General features: G+C 44.8%; 1 protein-coding gene across 1 annotated transcript in view; it reads right to left on the reverse strand.

The window, feature by feature from the left end:
* The window catches only part of Slit3 (slit guidance ligand 3), a 594,183-nt gene that overhangs the window by 532,496 nt on the left and 43,200 nt on the right, over window positions 1-18,487 (reverse strand). Inside the window, exons 2-3 of the mRNA XM_021631471.2 lie at window positions 11,529-11,600; window positions 5,363-5,434 (exon numbers count right to left, since the gene is read on the reverse strand). Coding sequence (XP_021487146.1) covers window positions 5,363-5,434; window positions 11,529-11,600 — 144 coding nt within the window. The remainder of the gene's footprint in view (window positions 1-5,362; window positions 5,435-11,528; window positions 11,601-18,487) is intronic.

Below are 18,487 nucleotides of genomic sequence, written 5' to 3' on the forward strand. Positions count from 1 at the left end.
TCTCCTCTTTTATCCACCTCTACTCACTCCCTTGCCTCTCTTTCTCTCTCCTCTCCCCCCTCACCCCCTGCACCTCAGTCTGTTATACTGAGGACTGAATATATAGAGCCTGCATAAGCTAGAGAAGCGTTGTACCAATGATTTACCTCTCTAGCTGAGCCTTGCATTCTAATTCAGTGTGTAACAGTTTCATACGTGCTTGCAAAGGATCTTTTATGATCCTTCCTGCAGTGTTTTCTACACATCTATTAAATCAGGTTTGCAAAAATTGTTATTAAATTATTTGTGTGTTAATAACTGCGCCTGCTTTGTTTCTTAATTAACGGGAAGTAAATTCAAACATGAACTTGTTTATTCCTTCAGTTTTATCAATATATGCCTTACATATTTTCAGGCTATGTTTTCAGCCGCACGCCTAGACTTGCTGTATTTGTTAATTGTTATTTACTACTTTATCAATATTAAATATCCTGCTTTATACCCGATAATGTTTCTATATTACAAGAAGACTGTTTTATTCAGTACATTCTTTTGGTGTTTTCTAAATACTATCACCTTCATTTTTATTTTCCAACCTTTTCCCATCTTTATGTCTAATTCATTTTTAGAAAGTCACATAAGCACTGGGGTGCAGGAGAGACAGCTCAATGATTAAGAACCATTGCTGCTCTTGCAAGGGACCTGAGCTTGCTCCCAGCACCTACATCAGGCTGCTCACGGTGTCCTATCACTCCAGCTTCAGGGGACACCCCGACACTTGCACTCGTAGGCCCAAACGCACACACAGAACCACATATACACATACACATAATTAAAAATAACCAAGTTTTAAAAAAATAACATAACTGCTGTGTATCTTTAAGACTACTCTGCCACTCTGTGTGTTTTAATTGCTGGCTTGGCCATCTGTGTCGCACTAATCTTACACCTGTGTGTGCACACGGCACCTTACTATCTACCTCGTTTGTTCTCCAGTATTTTTTTCTTTCCTTTTATCCCTCATTTGTATTAGCCATCTAGTTTGTCACATACCTGTCGTCACCTCCCTCCCTTTGGTTATTGCATTCTATACTATGCTTTTTAGAGAATACTCCGGTGATCAGCAAACACCTCGATTTAATGAGGAGATGAACATGGGTGTCATTATCAGTTTTGTACATTATTTTAATTCTCCCAGCTACTGTGTTGCTGTTGCCATACTAAGTTTCTTAAACCTAGACCAATCAACGTCATGTCCACATCTTTCATAACCCAGAAACATGTTTTGTTTTGTTTTCTTGTTTTTTTTTTGTTTGTTTGTTTTTTGTTTTTTTTTTCCACACAAAGTTTCACAGCATAGCCCTGTGTGGCCTCACTGCCTATCTCATGCTGCAGATTTTTTGAGAAGATTGGGGTGGACACCTCAGAGAAGGGCCTGTCTATTTGTTTCCCGCCCCTGGTTTTACCTGGCTGTTCATCCTTTTCAACCTTTCTGGAGAGAACTGAGAGCTAAGGCAGATTTTTGCATAAACACAGTAGGAACAATATTTCACAGCAATGGTCTGAGTTTTATGTTTTATCACACCAAAGTCATGCTGATTTGGGCGTCGTGGTCCTCGTGTGTAATAGATGACATGGCCTCTGTGAAGCATCTGACATGTTACTTCTCCTCCCTTCATGAGGACACCTCAGCCTTGGCACCAGGGATATCTGGGGATGGAGAATTCTTTCTTGAGAAATATCCTGAGTATTTTAGGCTTTTCAGAGATACTGCCGGCCTCTACCCACTACTTAGCATGCCCTTGTTATAAAAGTCAAAAATGTCTCCAGACATCACCAAGAACCCTCTCAGAAAAACAAGTCCCAGCTCAGATCTACTAGCATAAAATAACACTTCAAGTACTTTCAGTAAATAGCCCGTAAGTACCTATACTCTTTTCTCGTTCAGGGATTTTGATATAGGGGGAGCGAAATGGGCCAAGATTCTGCCTCCAACAGAATCACTGTTCGGAAGAGAAATAATTTTGCAAGTGGAAGCGAAGACACGGTGTCCGGCACGTTATGAATGGGATAAGAAGGAGCCACTGTCACAGGGAGGTGTGTGAGTGGGATATGCTGACAGCCTCGTTCTAAATGCAGCCAGATTAACAGGTCCTGTAACCTTTAAGAGGCAGGGCCAAGGGGGAGGTGACTGTGTATGGGGACATGACTTCTGTAAGAGACTGACAAGTTTTTTGTTCTCCTAAGAACAAGATTTTAGGAAAGAAAACAAGAGAGCAAGCCTGGGCTCTCCTACTCTCTGGCTTCTTATCTCCCTAAATAATCTCTCTTCCTCGTGTAGGCTGCCATCGTGATGTCATCCACCATGATGCAACAGTGCTAATGGGACCCTCACCAGAAGCCCAACTGATGGGGTCAGCCAATTTTATGTTGTTAGTCCTCAGAACTATGAGTTCTATTAGCTCAACTTCTTTTTATAAATTACCCAGCTTCAGGTGTTTCATTGATACAATAGGAAATAATCTAACACAGACCGGCACCTAACTCAGTCTAGGGGTCCTTTCGTCGAGGAACAGAAGAATCCCAAGACTTGAAATGTAAGACTCCCCTTCCCTTTCCCAGCGAGCCCCCAAGAGAGCAAGCCAAGAATAAAACACTCAGAATGGAAATTATCAAAATCCATTTTTTTAGGCCGTTTTAGAACAGAGCCAATAAAAATATTTTATTATGTAACGCACAGATGCAGTAAGGAGACCCTGGAGTGTGCTACAGATGGCACAGCCACCATCTACTTCTTCAGTGGTTAATAGCAAATATATTGCATTTTCTTCTTTCATGTCACTCGGTGTGATGAAAAACAGACGGCTTGACTAGAAAGCAGATTAACACCAGGAAGGATCACACACACACACACACACACACACACACCCCACAACATACACGTTCACACACACAACATGTACACACACATGCTCAGCCCTACCTTCTTGCTGACTCTGATGCCTATAAAATGACAGATACCCTTCATCTTCCTGTCCAAGTACTTCTCCAACTTACGTGTAACACAGGTGAGACTGGCTACCTATCCGGTAAGCTAGCATCTACCACCTGTCCTAGCGCTCAGCCACCATTGGCAGCCTTCCCTGCAGTTTAAGTATAGCCACATGACCGCTTTGCAGATGTAAGGATGGATACGGCATAGTCCTCTTCCAGGTCTCATGTGGAAACATCCTGCGCTCAGTGCGCCATGCTTTTTCCCCACTCACGGACTTGACACATTTGTACACTGCAAACCAAGATATAAAGACAGCCGCCAACGACGTGGAAGGAGCCTGCCTCTGAGTCTATACTTGAGAGGGAGGCCTTAACAGGAATGTCATATCGAGTTTGGAAGAATTAGAAGGAAATTTCCACTGTGTTAAGTCACTGAGATTTGCAGGTTTATCTAGTATTGCAACTAGTATTATGTACCTAATATACCAAAACAGACAGAGAGTCAGGTTTGCTCAGCAACTGTAATCCCTTAGTTCCCTAGACATGCTTGGTATTTTGGCCTTGTACACTACTCCAAGAGAGAGAGAGAGAGAGAGAGAGAGAGAGAGAGAGAGAGAGAGAGAGAGAAAGACCTTTGCCAGAATACTTCCCCGAGCCTCCCTGGACTTGAATGGGTACATGAGAGGCTATTCGCAGGGCCATTGCTGAAGCTCACACTTCATCTCATGTCTGCAGCACAGAAATATGAAAGGAGGCGGACTTTGATGTCAGACAGATGTGGCTGGGAATCTTACTCAGCCCTGACAACTCTTTCTCCCTAGGCATTTGTTTCTTCATCTACAAAAGGAGGGTAATGGCATCTCATTGTCGCTTGTTGTAATTTGGCAGGAGGTTAAAATAAAAGATTGCTTGTGACGCACACAAACACACACACCTGCAGTTCCTGGTATCTCTAAAGCACTCAGTAATTCCCTCCTAACAACCATGAAATTAACAAATTAGCAATTTATTTACCCTTCTAATCAGAAAACTAAGCAAGAGGGAGGTTTTTCACACCGGACCATGTGTTTATTTTCCTATGTAAATGTTGAATTTCACAAAGAAGAACTAGGTTCAACAAATACTTTCATGTTTTCTTTAGTCCACAAAGAAGAACTTAAATTTTACGAAACTTGAAAAAAAAATCAAAATGTAAACAAAGGTAACATAATTTTAATAACTTTTTTCTCTTACTAGAAATAAATGTCATATTTAAACTAGTGACAGCAAAAGCCATGCTGGGGTTTGATCCAGAAGAAAACAACAGTTATTAATCGCCACGAGGCAAGGACCTTCCCCATTGCCCTGTGGCTTTGGATACAATGACTTGGTGCAGAAAGGATGACACAACACAAAATAAGAAAGTTGGGTCAGGCAGACCATCTCACCCAAGCAAGTCTATAAAAGAGACCTGTCTCAAAGCAAGAGAGCTTTGGCAACAGGACAGATACACAGAGCGGTGTTTTTTCAGGTAAGCTGGCAGAGCGGTGAACTGCTACAGTTCCAGCCCCGAGTACAGAAGGAAGCTGAAATGTCAGGGTAATGGGGCTACAGGGGGAGGCACGGATGAGAGCCGCCCACCGGCATGACTAAGTGCTCTTGGGGACAATCCCCACTCAGAGGGCAGAAAGCAAATATCCAGATGTTATGAGCTGTCAGAAGTGATTAACTGAGGAAAGGTGAAGCTGCCCACTTAACCATCTCAGCAACCTTCCTCATCAAAACGACCCCAGAGTTTTCTGCAAAAGCATTCATGGCAAAATAAATGGAGGCTCCACCCAGCTCCCAGCCCCACTTCTTTTGCTGCCCACCCTCTGATCAAGTCAGAACAGCGGCCTATTTTAAACCAGAGGCAGCGTGTTCTCTCGTGGAAACGTGTGGGTTTCCTGAGACAGGCTGGCGCTCAGAGAAGCAGGCACGCGGAAGGCTACGCCCACTCGCCCATCCTTCCTCTCCCACAAGAGCACAAGGAGGAGTCCCAGGAGGAGAAGCCCTAGGAATAGGGGAGGATCTGTTGCTGGCTTCCATGACATTAGCTTACTCCTCTGGGAAAGAAGAAGCTGAGGTGAGGGTAGAAGCAGCTCCATGGAAAGAAACCAAGGGATGCCTCAAGCCTGGGAAGAAGAAATCTCACCTCAGATGCTGGCCCCTGCATCCTTTCTAGATCAGGAGCTTACACGTGTCTCTGTAACATGATTCAAACAACTTTAAATGTAGTAGAAAACATTTTTTCAGAACATGGAGACTTGCTTTTACCAAATTGGCCACAAGACCAATTTATGAAACAAAACAAAAGAAGAATGTAGAAACCTTTTTTTTTTTTTTTAACACAAGGTTGTACTTTACTTACAATCGCTCCAGCTGCTTCAGATCCTGGAAGGCGCCTCTCTCGATGATGCTGACCTGATTGTCTTCCAGATGCCTAGAATCAGAAAGGGAGCCAGGGTCAGGGACCCAAATGCAGTAGGAGCCCTCATGAGGGGCCTTAGGCTGTACAGCCATATCACATTTCCCATACTGGGACCCCTGGGACCCTCCAATTATAATCACTCTGATGGGACAAAATAACTCGCATCCCAGTGTAGTGTCTCGGTAACCAGGGTTTCAATGCCTGCACACTTGTACCTGACAGATCGGCTTCCATGCCTCTATTTTAAGAATGTTCCCAACAAATGCACAGCCCCTCCCAACCCCCGCCCCAAGCACTGCAGAATGATGCACAGAAATGGAAGAGGTAAAGCTGTTCCTTGGAGAAAGCACGCACATTCATCACCTCTCCCTTTGGAGCTCCCTCCTCCAGGGATTCAAAAATACTTCATTGATTAGGGCCTTCCGTGCTCCACCTCACGGAAAGGATGGAGTACTAAGACATCTAGCCTGGTCCCGGGAATTCCCTCACACAGGCACAGGCTCATCCCGACTCCCTAAAGATGTTCATGAGAGTCGTGGCTATCCCTGACTACAACTTTGCTGCACCGCTAATCACCCATCAGGTGATTAAGAATCCTAAACACTCTATAGAAACGAGTTTGATTCATGCATTCAGCACACCCTAAGAGTTGATCATACAATGAAACATTTGTTTCACCGACTTACCAAAAAAAAAAAAAAAAAAAAAGCAGCTCAACGTGAAATAGTAACTAATCATTCGCTGAACAGTAGGGAAGGGATGCAAGGATGATGCATGGGTTTTAGGTGGGAAATGGGCCAGGAAATGACAGGGACTGCATTTGGTAGCTGTGTGGGATTTGGAGGGGAGTGCAATTGTGATTGAAGGCTGTTTCTTGAAAGGAGGGGGAATTTATGAAGAGCCACAGTTTGCTCTGGAATTGCAGAAGCACCGGGGAATGCACAGCCTTGGGGAGGATGCATCTTCACTTCGAAACAAACCTTGCATGATGGCCCCACCTCTTGGAATGCCCTTACCTTCTTCATGATTTAGGCTTAACGCTCCAACCTCAGTGCTTCATCTCTGTGTCTCTTCCCAAAGAATAATGACCAGACCTCCTCTTCCTCATGCTCTCAGCCCCAGTACAGTAGCCTACCATGTAAATCTACTGAATGAAAAACCCAGTACATACTGATTTTCCATAAAGGAACAAAAGGAGTCAATGATATAAGGCTTCTATCAGGGCATGTAGAGGTAATTTGTTGGCTCAAATACGTAAACACATTTGTGTTTACAAATATTAACTGGCCAGGAAGGTCAGCATATTCACCAGAATCTTTAACCTTTCAAGAGCCCCATTTATGTGACTTCTATCCCTTGCAGACCAGTTCCTTCCAGGCCACTCACTTAACAGATAAAAATGGAGTAGCTAAGGAACTTGCCCAAGGGGAACCACACAACTAAGGAGAGGACTTTCAGGTGCCCAGTATATTTCAGGCAGTGGCTCTCAACCTTCCTAATGCTACGACCCTTTAATACAGTTCATGTTGTGGTAACATCCCAACAATAAAATTATTTTTGTTGATATTTTATAACTGTATTTGTGCTACTTTTACAAATCAAAATGTAAATTTCTGTGTTTTCTTAGGTGACCCCTGTGACCAGGGTCATTAGACCCCCAAAGAAGTCTTGTCCCACAGGTTGAGACCCACTGCTTCAGGATCTCTGCCCTACTTCTTACTAGATGGTGGTGTATTGAGCTGGCTAGTCATCATTTCTAAGACTCAGTTTCCTCATTTGTAAAATACAGGAAATAAGACATCACAGAAACACTTACAAGAATAAAAATGGATTAAATAAATCATCAAGCCCAGGGTCTGAAGTAATAATCTATAATTTTTAATAAATGTTCCTACCCTACCCTTCCCTCCTCTTCTCCATCTGCCATATGGCAAAAAGGCCTTGGGATGCTAACAGGCTTTTATTAGCACATTTACTAAACAGGGTGTCAGTTCAATACTAGTGGCTAGGGAGGTTGCTCAGCCAGACTTTTATAATCAATCAATCAAACAGCACTCGCTGACATTATTCTCCAGTTAGAACAAGAGCTAACTCTATGGTGGCTGAGGATCAAGCTTTGAATGTTCAGAGAAGCCTAACTCTGACCTCCAATAATGTCTCTCTTTGTTTTGTATTCATTTTGCTAACACCGCTAGTTTCTTTCAAGAAATGGGGATGTGGGAACAAATGCACGTGAGGTTTCTGTCCCTGCTCCAGCTTGCTCAGGCCCTGGGAAGCTAACTTGCAGTAGCTTTCCCAAAGAGCTTCTTGGCCTCTACTTACTGCTGGTTTCAGCTACCGGACATGACTAGCAGGAGCCAGGAACTATGGAAAGATCGTTAGGTTGGGAGATTTGCCCTTCTACCTCCTGACCAAAGCACCCCAGGGTGATTGTGTCCCCCTATTTAAGATGTCAGATGTTGCCAGGTGGCCCCTGCTTTCGTTGGGCTCTGAGATTCATTTGCTCCCACTGCTCCCCAAGGCCTGTAAGCCGTCAGGGCTCTGTCATTACTATCCTGGGGAAGTGCACTGTCTCATCCTGGATTCATGCCACCCACACCTCAGCAAATGTTAGGTCTCCTCGTCTTCCCCCTGCAGTATCCTCTTGTTCCTGTCGGAAAGGTATCCAGGATCCTTTTCAGACTGGCTTCCTAGACCCAACAAAGTGCAGCCTCATGCCTGGCATTTAAAAGCTAAATAAGTACTATCTGATACACAAAAGCGCCTGGCACTGTCAACGGATGAATGAGTCCCAAAGCCTGCATGAAGGCTTCTGAGAAGCACTGAAAGCAAAGGGCAGACAACTGTTGATTCAGACCTAGTTTGCTGGCCAAGTGCAGGAGGATATGTGGGATCAAGGTCAGGCTGGGTTCTAGATCCCCACAAGGGTTGCCCATGGCTGGTGTCTGTTCTGAGTTGGAGGAGGGGGGAGCACAGACTGTGTTCATTTTCAGTTCTTTGGCACATTTTTTTTTCCACAAGATTAGAATAGGAAATGGTCCTCATGTGATGACGGCTGAGGCGGAGTTTAACTCTTTTATTAACCCCATTTGGGATAAAGCTGGCTCCCACATTGTGAACATACTCACTCCTTAAATGGATCACTAAGAAAGAGGATTTAATTGATACCAACATTGGAAACTTTTCTCTGCTCCTAACCTGTGGGAAGAGAATGACTGTCGCAGGCAACTCTTACATCTCTGCTTCCTTTAGAGAAAGTCACCCTTGGATGAGATGGAAGTTCACCAGTCTCTGTTCTGTGTTTACATTCACCTGAGCCATATTAGCAGCTCTAAGGCATTTTACACGGAAATGGGGGTGGGAGGGGCAAGCTCAAATTATTCAAGACTATCGAGTCTTTTATTGCTTCACCATAAATTGTAAATAAGAAACAGACACAGGGAATATGCCAGGATGTGATGAAAGCTTTTCAAAAAATAAAAAAATAAAAGAGAGTTCTCTAGGTTACTTAGCTGAGAGGAATAGATGGAGGGAAAACACGGTTAAAATGTTCGGCTATTTTATTAGTGTTAGATGGGTTCTCAGCTTTCCCACCTAGCAGATTTCTTTCATCGAATTAAAGGGCCACTTGAAAAGGACTGTCTTGGAGATGATAAGGCACATAATGAAACAGACATATTAATAGTTGGTAAAGCAGGGGTAAAGGCATTTTGGAATTGCTTATCAAGTTAGAAGAATGCACCAATTATCTGAAAAGATAAACTGTAGTCAAAGGAATATTGTGGACTATGCAGAAGACATTAATGTCATCTTTTGTGATTATTTTAAAGTTTCTATTTGTAGACAGCAGATATGGAAATTGGAATTTTTATTAGTCTCTCTGATGCAGCAGTAAAAAAAATCAAAGTGTTATTTTTGACTTGGTTTGAAAATGAAGCATTAGGTGAATTTTGACTAGTATGAAAAAGCTTCTCTTACAGATACAAGTCAAAGACGTGGTGGCGGGGGCCATGGAGGGGAGAAAGACACAAAGCAAAAGCCTAAACACAGTTTTGCTTTTTAAATCGGCAAACGACCTAGAAGCAGAAGACTCCTGCATTTTTTTTTTTTAATACAAAGTACTCTAGAACTGAATCAAGAGATTCCCAACAGCAATGGCAACTTGCATTCCTCTTGGCCCAGGCTTCATCAGAGCAATTACTCATTTGACATACGCGTAGATGCTCAGAGCACAAGAAGGGCTTAGCACAAAGTAGGTCTTTGACCTGGAGATGCTGAGAAAGGAGTGTTCAACTCCAAAGAGGAGAGAAACGCCTGTGGAAGAGGTATCTGGTGGCTGGAGGAGCAGCAGTCAGATTCCTGCTTCCTTGTGCCCTGGCCTAGAGGAACACTCAGCTCACATTCCACACTCAGGAGCTGCATGTCCTTCCCCTCCCCCTCCTCAAGAACCCAGTCAGTGGAGCTGCACCTCCTTCCCTCTCCCAGCTCCTCCCCCCCTCCTCCTGCATGAGCCCAGAAGTACTGCATGCAGGTTAGAAGGCACACCACTTGGATTCTAATTCCGATTCCTCTGTTGCTCTCTGCAGAGCTGACATTTCTCAATCCAGTGCCTTTTCCTCTCCTGCAAAGAGGGTGGCCCTAATAACTCCACCTTCCTAGGCTCTTGTACATGACCCTGCAATGGGTACATAGTAAGTGCCAAGAAAATGCTGGTCGCCATCATCATTAGCATTATTTGTTACTAACATTTCTCAGCTAACAAGATATCAGCAATACCAAAGCCCTGCTTCACAAGCAACAGGCAATAATCAAAAGGAGAATGCTAACGGCCCAAAGCACTCCGTGTATAACTAGAATTGAGAGGACTTTGAAGTATTTACTCCCTATGTTGCTGAAGGGGAAACTGAGGCCCAAGGAGGTACAGGGATTTCATGTTGCTTTTCATGTTCCAAAGTTGCCTGAGCAAATAATTAGTCCCAAATCACATCAGAATCTGATGTTTCTTGTCCCAGGGACAAAATCATAGAAGCAGAGATGTTGGGGCCTTGATAGATAGCTCAGGAGTTCAGAGTACTTGCTTTTGTAGACAATGTAGCCCTCCCCGCCCTGGGTTCAATTCCCAGCACCAACAGGACAACTCGCAACCATCTATAACTCAAATTCCAGGGATCTGATGCCTTCTTCTATGGGCACCAGGCGTACATGTACATATGGTACACATACATACATGTAGGCAAAGCACTCCTACACATAAAATGAAATCAATCTGAAACGAAGTTGTTTTATTTTAAGGGAGGTGGAATCTGGTAGCAATGAGTTGGCTGTAACTGCCAATAGAGATGGGCCAGCCAAGATTCCATGATACAAATAACACCAAAGCTGGGGTCAAACTTCTCAGGCTGCACTCCTGGGCACGGGCCACATTATGGGGAAAAATCACCAGGAAGAAAGACAGAAAGGGAGGAAAGGGAACCCAACTGTTCCACTGCCAATTTCTGAATGTTTTAGACTTTTCAGTGAACAGCACGTGGGCATCTTCTTAACACACACAAGTCCAGAAAAAGTCTTCAATATCCAGAGAAGAAATCCACTACTTCTTGTCCCATCTCACCAATGCCTACCTCAGATTTGGCTACTGGTCCGCACAGCTGCGAATGGCCAGCAAGGACTCTGCCCTCGCCTGGCCCTCTCCATCCGTCCTCCCCTCCTCTCCATTAAGCAGCAAGATAAATAGCAGCTGTCCCAATTGCTCTTTTAATGCACAAGCTGGAGAAGAAATTATAATCTCTATGGAAGGGAAGCATGGTTAGTCAACCTGACATTGCTGTCATCCAGGAAGCAGGGCATGCTGACTTAATTCATTTATTGCCTTCTGTTTTTCCTGTGGCTGGAACCTGGCTCTTCTATCGATCTCGCCCAGCCAGCAGCGTCCAGCCATACAATTTGATATCTGTGAACACTTGGTGCAGTAATGAAGGGCTCTCTGCGGCAGACACATGAATTCCTGTGGCCCAGAGCTTGGGAATGTGATGGCAGGGCAGTGCAACATTTTCACAGGCTGAAGAGCTGAAAATGAAAACTCGTTGGTGCGCCATCTGCTACTTACAAGACTCGGAGATTCTTCAGTCCAGCGAAGTCCGTTTTGGTGATCCTGGTGATGTTATTTCTGTCCAGGTCACTGCAATGGAAAGAAAATTCAGGTCAGAATTGTGCAGGTTACACTTACAGTCTATTCAAGGCATACTGGCTTGGACTGGGGGAACGCTGCCTGTCAGGGGGAAGGCAATTCCAATGATTAATGATATCCCTTGAGCATGTCCAACTAACCTTAAGGAAATTGTATGGAATAAGCCATTCATTATGTATGTAGCAGAGCCCAGTCACACTTAACTGCTTGTCTTCTGTGGTCCCTTCTTCAAGCAACAAACCTATCTCTCAATGTCCCTGGGTCCCCCACCCACCCAATTTTCAGATTAATTTATACAAGTAGAGCTGAGGCCTTGTCACAAGTCCAGAGGCTCCAGGGAGGAAGAGCTGACATAGGCCAGGTTTTTAAAGTATGTGTAATCCCTTCCATTGTCTCCAGAATGCATGTATGATTTTCAAAGAATAACTTTCTGTCCTCTGGGGTAGTAAAGCAGCTCAGTACCAGAAGTCATCTTGCTGCCACTATAGGACAGTGTTCCAGACTCAGGAGATGAAGAGAGGCATTCTTCATGTTGTCCCATCAGTGTTTGGATCTGCCTGCGCCTGAAGGCAGATACCTCCGTACTTTGGCATTTTGCAAAGAAATCTATCCCCTCTCCTTTGCATTTTGGTTTAAAGCAGTTCAGAGTTAAACAGAGTTCGCCATCCTGCCTCCACTAAAGGACAGTGAAGATCGAGAAGATGAAAGAAGCCATTCTCCTTCTACTGCCTGAAACCAAAAGAATTATCACTGACTTTGGTGCATAACTACTAGATATAAACAGACAACACAATCTTCTCTAACAGACAAAACAAAACTTGCATAGTTCCTAATTAGTTCATAAATCTCCCAAGTTTAACTTCCTAACAAGCAGCAGCACAGCAGAGCTTCCGCCTGGCCTGCAGTAACGGCTGGTTCCACCCAGCAGCCAAGGACAGCTGCGTGAATGATTCCTGCCTCAACCTGGAAGCTTAGGAGCATTTGTCATGGAAGAGCTGAAGGCTCAGCGTGGCAGTTACTGGGGGCAAAGGTGAAGGAGGCACCGAGGGTGGTAAGAAAGCAAAGTTAAAGGGGAAGGAAAGTTAAGGGGGAACCTGGGAACAACTGGATATTCTGCAGTCCCTAAAATCATCTAAGCTCCCGGGGTGAAAAAAATGGGGGACCATAAAGAATGTTACAGTTCTTAACACTGGATACTGAACAATGAATCCCTCCATCATATGTCCTCCCTATGAGGAGGAAGTTTCTAGGTTTGAGACTATGGAGTTTCTAGAGGGTGTCTATAAATCGACAGCTTATACACTGTCACAAATCACACAATGAATAGACTCTGCTTCAAAAGATGTGTTGTTGCTTGCCTTTCATCACGGTACAAACATCAGAGTACGGGCATACAAATTTAGCAGCTGTGATGGTACACAATGGTATAACCTTACGGGAACTGTGCTATATGCGTCTTCTGTTAACCAAAGCATCAGGATAGGCTACTGGGATGCCCAAGAGTCACCTGTCTCACAACAGATCTCCAGAAAGACGTGTGAGTTATACGCTTGTATTAGAGGAGTAGGAGAGACGTTTCCAATTTTTGCATTTTGTGTGAGGAACAGTCAAGTATGAGGAGGGGTCACCCTTCTGATATTAGAAATTACAGTGAAATAAAAATCAAGTGTGCCCTTGGGTAACCTCACCTAGGCTCCCGTTTCCTTTCTTTTGTTTTACCCCTCCTAGAATAGCCACTGCAACTGTTTCTTAGTCTGTGGTATAAGTACACTCCATTTCACCTTTGCTAATTGTGCATGCAGGGTGTTGGTGAAGAAAGGGCCCAAGGCACACAGAAACTACAGAAGAACCCCGCTGCCAGGACCAGACACCAGTGGGCAGCTGGGATTCGACAACCTCTCACCCATCATGAGCTCTCTTCCTCCACTCCCTCTGGGATCTGGAGAGACCTAGAGGGACCTTGACAACTGGGAATGGGATAAAGCAGCTGAGGGTTTAATTACCAGGACACAGCGTGGGACTGCAGCAGTTCATGCTGCCAGCTGCGGAGCCGATATTTTCAATTAATATTCATTATGAGAAAGACTGCAGCGTGCCACAGAGGCACTTAGGACATGGCGGGGTGGTGTGTTCTGTGGGGGTCCTCACACATTGTCCCAGAGCTGAATTCCTTGCGCAACCACCTCCCAGGTAGCCTCATGACTAATAAAGATCGGGAGGACACGCATGACTTCAAGAGCTTTTATTGAGGGTTAACTGAGATGCTATGCTCACGATGCTCACCCACCACCTACTAAATCCTCAGTCTCGGCCTGGGAGATTACGCTAACTACCTGAAGTACAATCCCTACCTATCTACACTATGAAATTTGAGTTTACCAAAAGGGATCAGGCTCCCCGTTCCCCAGGCACTGTGTCTTAAGCCATTAACTTTGGGGTGATCTATTTCATAACATTAAAGGTGTGGAACAAGGAGAAAGAAAAAAGGCACCTACTGAATATTTAATTCACCACTAGGAATGGAATCAGTTCCCATGGCTCTCCATGATGAAAATAGGAGTTTCTGCTGATTTCCTGTCCTTGTAGTCAAAGGTGGCTCAAGGAAAGAAGGCATTTATGTCATCCTGAGGATGAGGAAAGAAATGGCCCTGGTCTCATGCTCAGCCCAATAAAGACTGCGTAACCAAGGATGTCCACTCCTCCAGATGGAGCTTAGAGAAGCATGGAAGTCACCGTGACACGACATTACTCCATTCCCTGAACACCGACAGGCTAGTGAATTGTCCATCAGATCATTTTTGTGAACGCACAGACTACATCTCCAAGATTTCCTCAAGCGTGACCATGTGACGGAGTTCATAGCACTGCACCATGGGCCAAAGTAATACATGAAGCCTTCAGGGTGGAACCATAAATTCCCTGCCCAGTGCTCCACACCCATCCTTGGCCTGTATCTTGGGCTGTATTCAGAAAATAGTGGAGGACTCCCAAGGAAGCAAATGATCTGAGCCCAAGGCCATGGATGGCTGCATGAGATGCCTGCCTTGCCTCCTGATTTATACATATCAGACTCAGACATATTCCAGAAATAACTTCAAAGCCAACCAAATCTTGGGACTCTTTGTCACAGCACTGGGCACTGTCAAGTCCAACGTCTTAACTTTCTATCCTTTGTGGTTTTCTTCTTATCTTTCTAACCGGTCTGAATAATAGGTATTATTGTTTCCACCAACAGAAGAAATGTCTGTAGGTGAATCTTCCTAGGAACTGCTGTCCCCTGAGACCTCACTATGTACAAAGCAACGTGCCAAGCACTTTGTATACTTCTCTGCCCTTGTTCACTATCTCACCTTTCACACAGGAAATTCAGTCTCCTCCTCTGATCTTCAGAAAGAAACTTGGTCATGAGGTCACATTCCAGAGAGTAAAAATAGGATTGCAACCCAGATTACCTGAATGCAGAGGTCAGGGTGTGTGTGTGTGTGTGTGTGTGTTTGTGTGTGTGTCCATGTGCACAAGGACATATGCTCACAGATGTGACTGTGCAGTCAAAAGTCAATGTCAAGTTTCTTCCTTTGTTCTCCACCTTTTTATTTATTTATTTATTTGTTTGTTTTTTTTGTGACAAAGTCTGCAGCTTACCTATTGGCTATACTGTCTTACCTGTGAGTACCCAGAATCCCTCTGTCTCTGTTTCTGGGCCCTGGAGTTATAGACAAACACCACAATGCCTGGATTTTTGCATGAGTGCTGGGGATCAAGATACGGGTCCTACCGTCTACACAGCAAGCACTTCACCCAGTGATCCACCTCCCCCGCACTACAGGTCAGGTCATGTTTAGTCACTACATCCCAACGCTCATCTTCTACAAGTCTAAGCATGTTCAAAATGTGTAAAGTCATCTACTGGGTGGGGAAAAGACAGAAAATGCATAAACAAATAGAAGGAGACAATAGAATTTCTCATTCATGTACCTTGATGAAAACAAAGGGATACACCTAGCAGCCTGGCTCGTCCCAGCTCCAGCCAAAATAGTAGTTTCTGCCCTGCCGTAGTTTCTGCCCTGTCTCCCACTGAGGCTGTGCAACAGGAATGCTGAGCATTTCTGCAAGCCCGAGGATGCACTCTTTGCCCACGACTGGTGTCTCCCATGACGCTGCCTCTGAAAGCAGGCATCACCATAACACTCTCTTGCATTGTTTTTCCTCATCCCAACAAATGAATCATAAGCCAGGGTTGAGGCTTGAGTTCTGTGGTATTTTTCACATCTGTTTGACACCTTGGGTGGAGTGGGGAGAAAGAGGAATTCAGAGCAACACTGGAAAAAAAAATGAAACAAAAATAACATCGTCTGGGCCAGGCTCTTGTCTCTGTCTTGGTACACGAATGTGCGCCCCTTTCTTCCTTTATTCTGCAGCATTCCTACAGATCTTTCTTTGAGTCATAGCACATCTGGGAAGAGGCAGCCGTAAAGATCTACCCCCAGTGAAACAGCAGAGCACAGAGAAAAGAGACATCCAAGGAAAAGCCAGGGGATGTGGGTTTGAATCCCAGCTTCCTCGCTTCCCAGATGGGTAGCCTTAGCAAAGCCACAGCTTCACTCAGACCCAGATATGACCACTGCTGCTGTGACGCTCAGAAGCTAGGCCCCAAATGTCATCTCTCTAGGATTACCTGGAGGCTCAAGACAGGGAGCATATGAGGAAGAACCCACAGGGCAGTTCAGCAACTGGTAGCGACAGGATGTGGCGGTGTAGACTGGGATGCAGTTCAAAGATATTTGTCTGTGATGGAGAAGCATACAAATGGCCTCCACCTCACCATGGTTCAGATGACAATTTTCCCCACTGTGTGATAGTACTTGGACGTTTATCCTGTCTGTTTGTTTCTTTGTTTGTTTAAAATAAGTTAGATGAGCTACTGAAAAGCTTGTTGTAAAACGGACTCCGGGTTAAACGATTTTCCTAACTTTGGGCGGACATGGGTAAGTGTACCAGCATACTGAAAGCAGCGTGGCTAAGCTCGCCTGTTCAGCGGGTAGGTGGGTAACAATTTCTCACCTCCAGCATACAGTGAGATGTAACTTTCATCGCCATGGGTAAGAAGCACACAAGTTCAGGCTGGATTTTAAAATCCACCTGCTCCCTGCGCATCTCTACACAAAGATCTACCTTCTGCACTGCAGCAGGGAAGATGGAGTCTCGGTCTGAGAACTGAAGGAAATGCTGCACAACGGAGAGCGTTGTCACAGAGGGCACACACGCAGAGACTTGATGTTAATTCCCATTGGGATGATGTTTATGGGGGTTCCTGTGGATGGAGGAGGCTGGATAGAGCCCTGTCAGGCTTCAGATCTATGAGGGATACATTCTGGGATCAATAACCAAGCTGATTTTTTTTAAAAAAAATACAGAATATAGCTTTGTTCTTGCTCTCAGCAGCCTGGAGTCTAACTGAAATAAACGAAGCCATAAAATACTTAGAAAATACACAAATGAAATGTTGAGAGATGGGGTCTAAATTCCATGGCAAATGGGCAGAGAAAGAGAGGCGTTAAAAGCAACAACACTTAGAGCAAAAAACTCAGAGAAAACCTTTTAGAGGAGAGGACAAGGGAGGCCCTACTGACAGTAGGGACAGGGGGGTGGGAATTACAAAGAAAGGAAGGACCAGGGCCAGGCAGAAATCTCTTGAAAGCTTCACATTTTGGAACTATACACCACAAGAGCCTTTCCAGAAATTGAATAAAAGAGGCCGGAATCAAAGTGTCCAATCTAGGCACAAGGTGGCAAAGGGCCGAGGCCCAAATTTTGGTCACCTAGTCAATCCTTTCCATCCAATGGGTCCCACTGGGCAGTCTTGGAGCTCTTCCATCTTCCAGTAAGGTGGACGGAGATGGGAAGCAGCAGCAAGACAGGGAGAAGAAAGCCATTCTCCTGAGGGCTTTCCCTGGGAGCTCACCCAAGTTAGTACACTTCCCTGCCAGAGGTCACAGCTCCTTCTACAACCGTGTCTGTGTCGGCCTCCTGAACACTTAGCTTCCCCTCCTTTCTTCCAGCTTAGAGATGGAAACTCCTCCACTGTTTCGAGTGCTGGGTTCCACAGTGCCTCTGTGGTTCCCTGAACTGTACCTTCACCCCCTGAAATTGTTCCCCTGTAAATCCATCCTCCGGGGCTAACCCTCCTCTGAGTTTTCCATCTGGTTTCTGTTTCCTCCTGCAAGATCAGTTCACGTATTCATTCATTCATTCAACAAACATCGCTTCCCCTACTAAGCTGCTGGGGCTATAGCAGATGCTAGGAAACAACGTGGCCTGGGTCTTGTCCTTAAAGAGATCAGTTTATGAAGAACAGTTAAAGGAGTGATTACCATAAAGTATGGTTCACCAAAAATTCATACATTTAAAAGGGCCAGGTAAATGAATACTTTTACATTTTGCCTGTCATGTTTTCTTTATCTTCCTTCTTCCTTCCTGTCTGTCTGTCGGTCTTAGCCATATAGGTGTTTTGATTGCATATATGTCTGTGCAGCACATGCACAATGACTGTGATGGCTAAGGCCAGAAAAGGGCACTGGATCCCCGGGGATTGGAGCGATGGTTGTGACGAGCCAGCTGGGTGCCCTGATCCTTTGGAGGAGCAGCCAGCGTTTTAAAGCACTGAGCCATCTCTCCAGCCCCTACAAGTCATCCCTTTTATCACAACTGCTCAGCTCTGCTCTGCATTGTGAAAGCTGCCATAGACTTAAATGACTGAGTAGGAAGAAAGGTGTGGCTGTACGCAAATAAAACTTTATTAAGGAAAATATGCCAATGAGGACGAGTTGGCCCTGGGACTGTAGCTTATGGCTCACTGCTCTCTGCTGTGCCAGGGGCAT

The sequence above is a fragment of the Meriones unguiculatus genome, chromosome 11 (genome assembly GCF_030254825.1).
Source record: "Meriones unguiculatus strain TT.TT164.6M chromosome 11, Bangor_MerUng_6.1, whole genome shotgun sequence".
Classification (NCBI taxonomy): Eukaryota; Metazoa; Chordata; class Mammalia; order Rodentia; family Muridae; genus Meriones; species Meriones unguiculatus.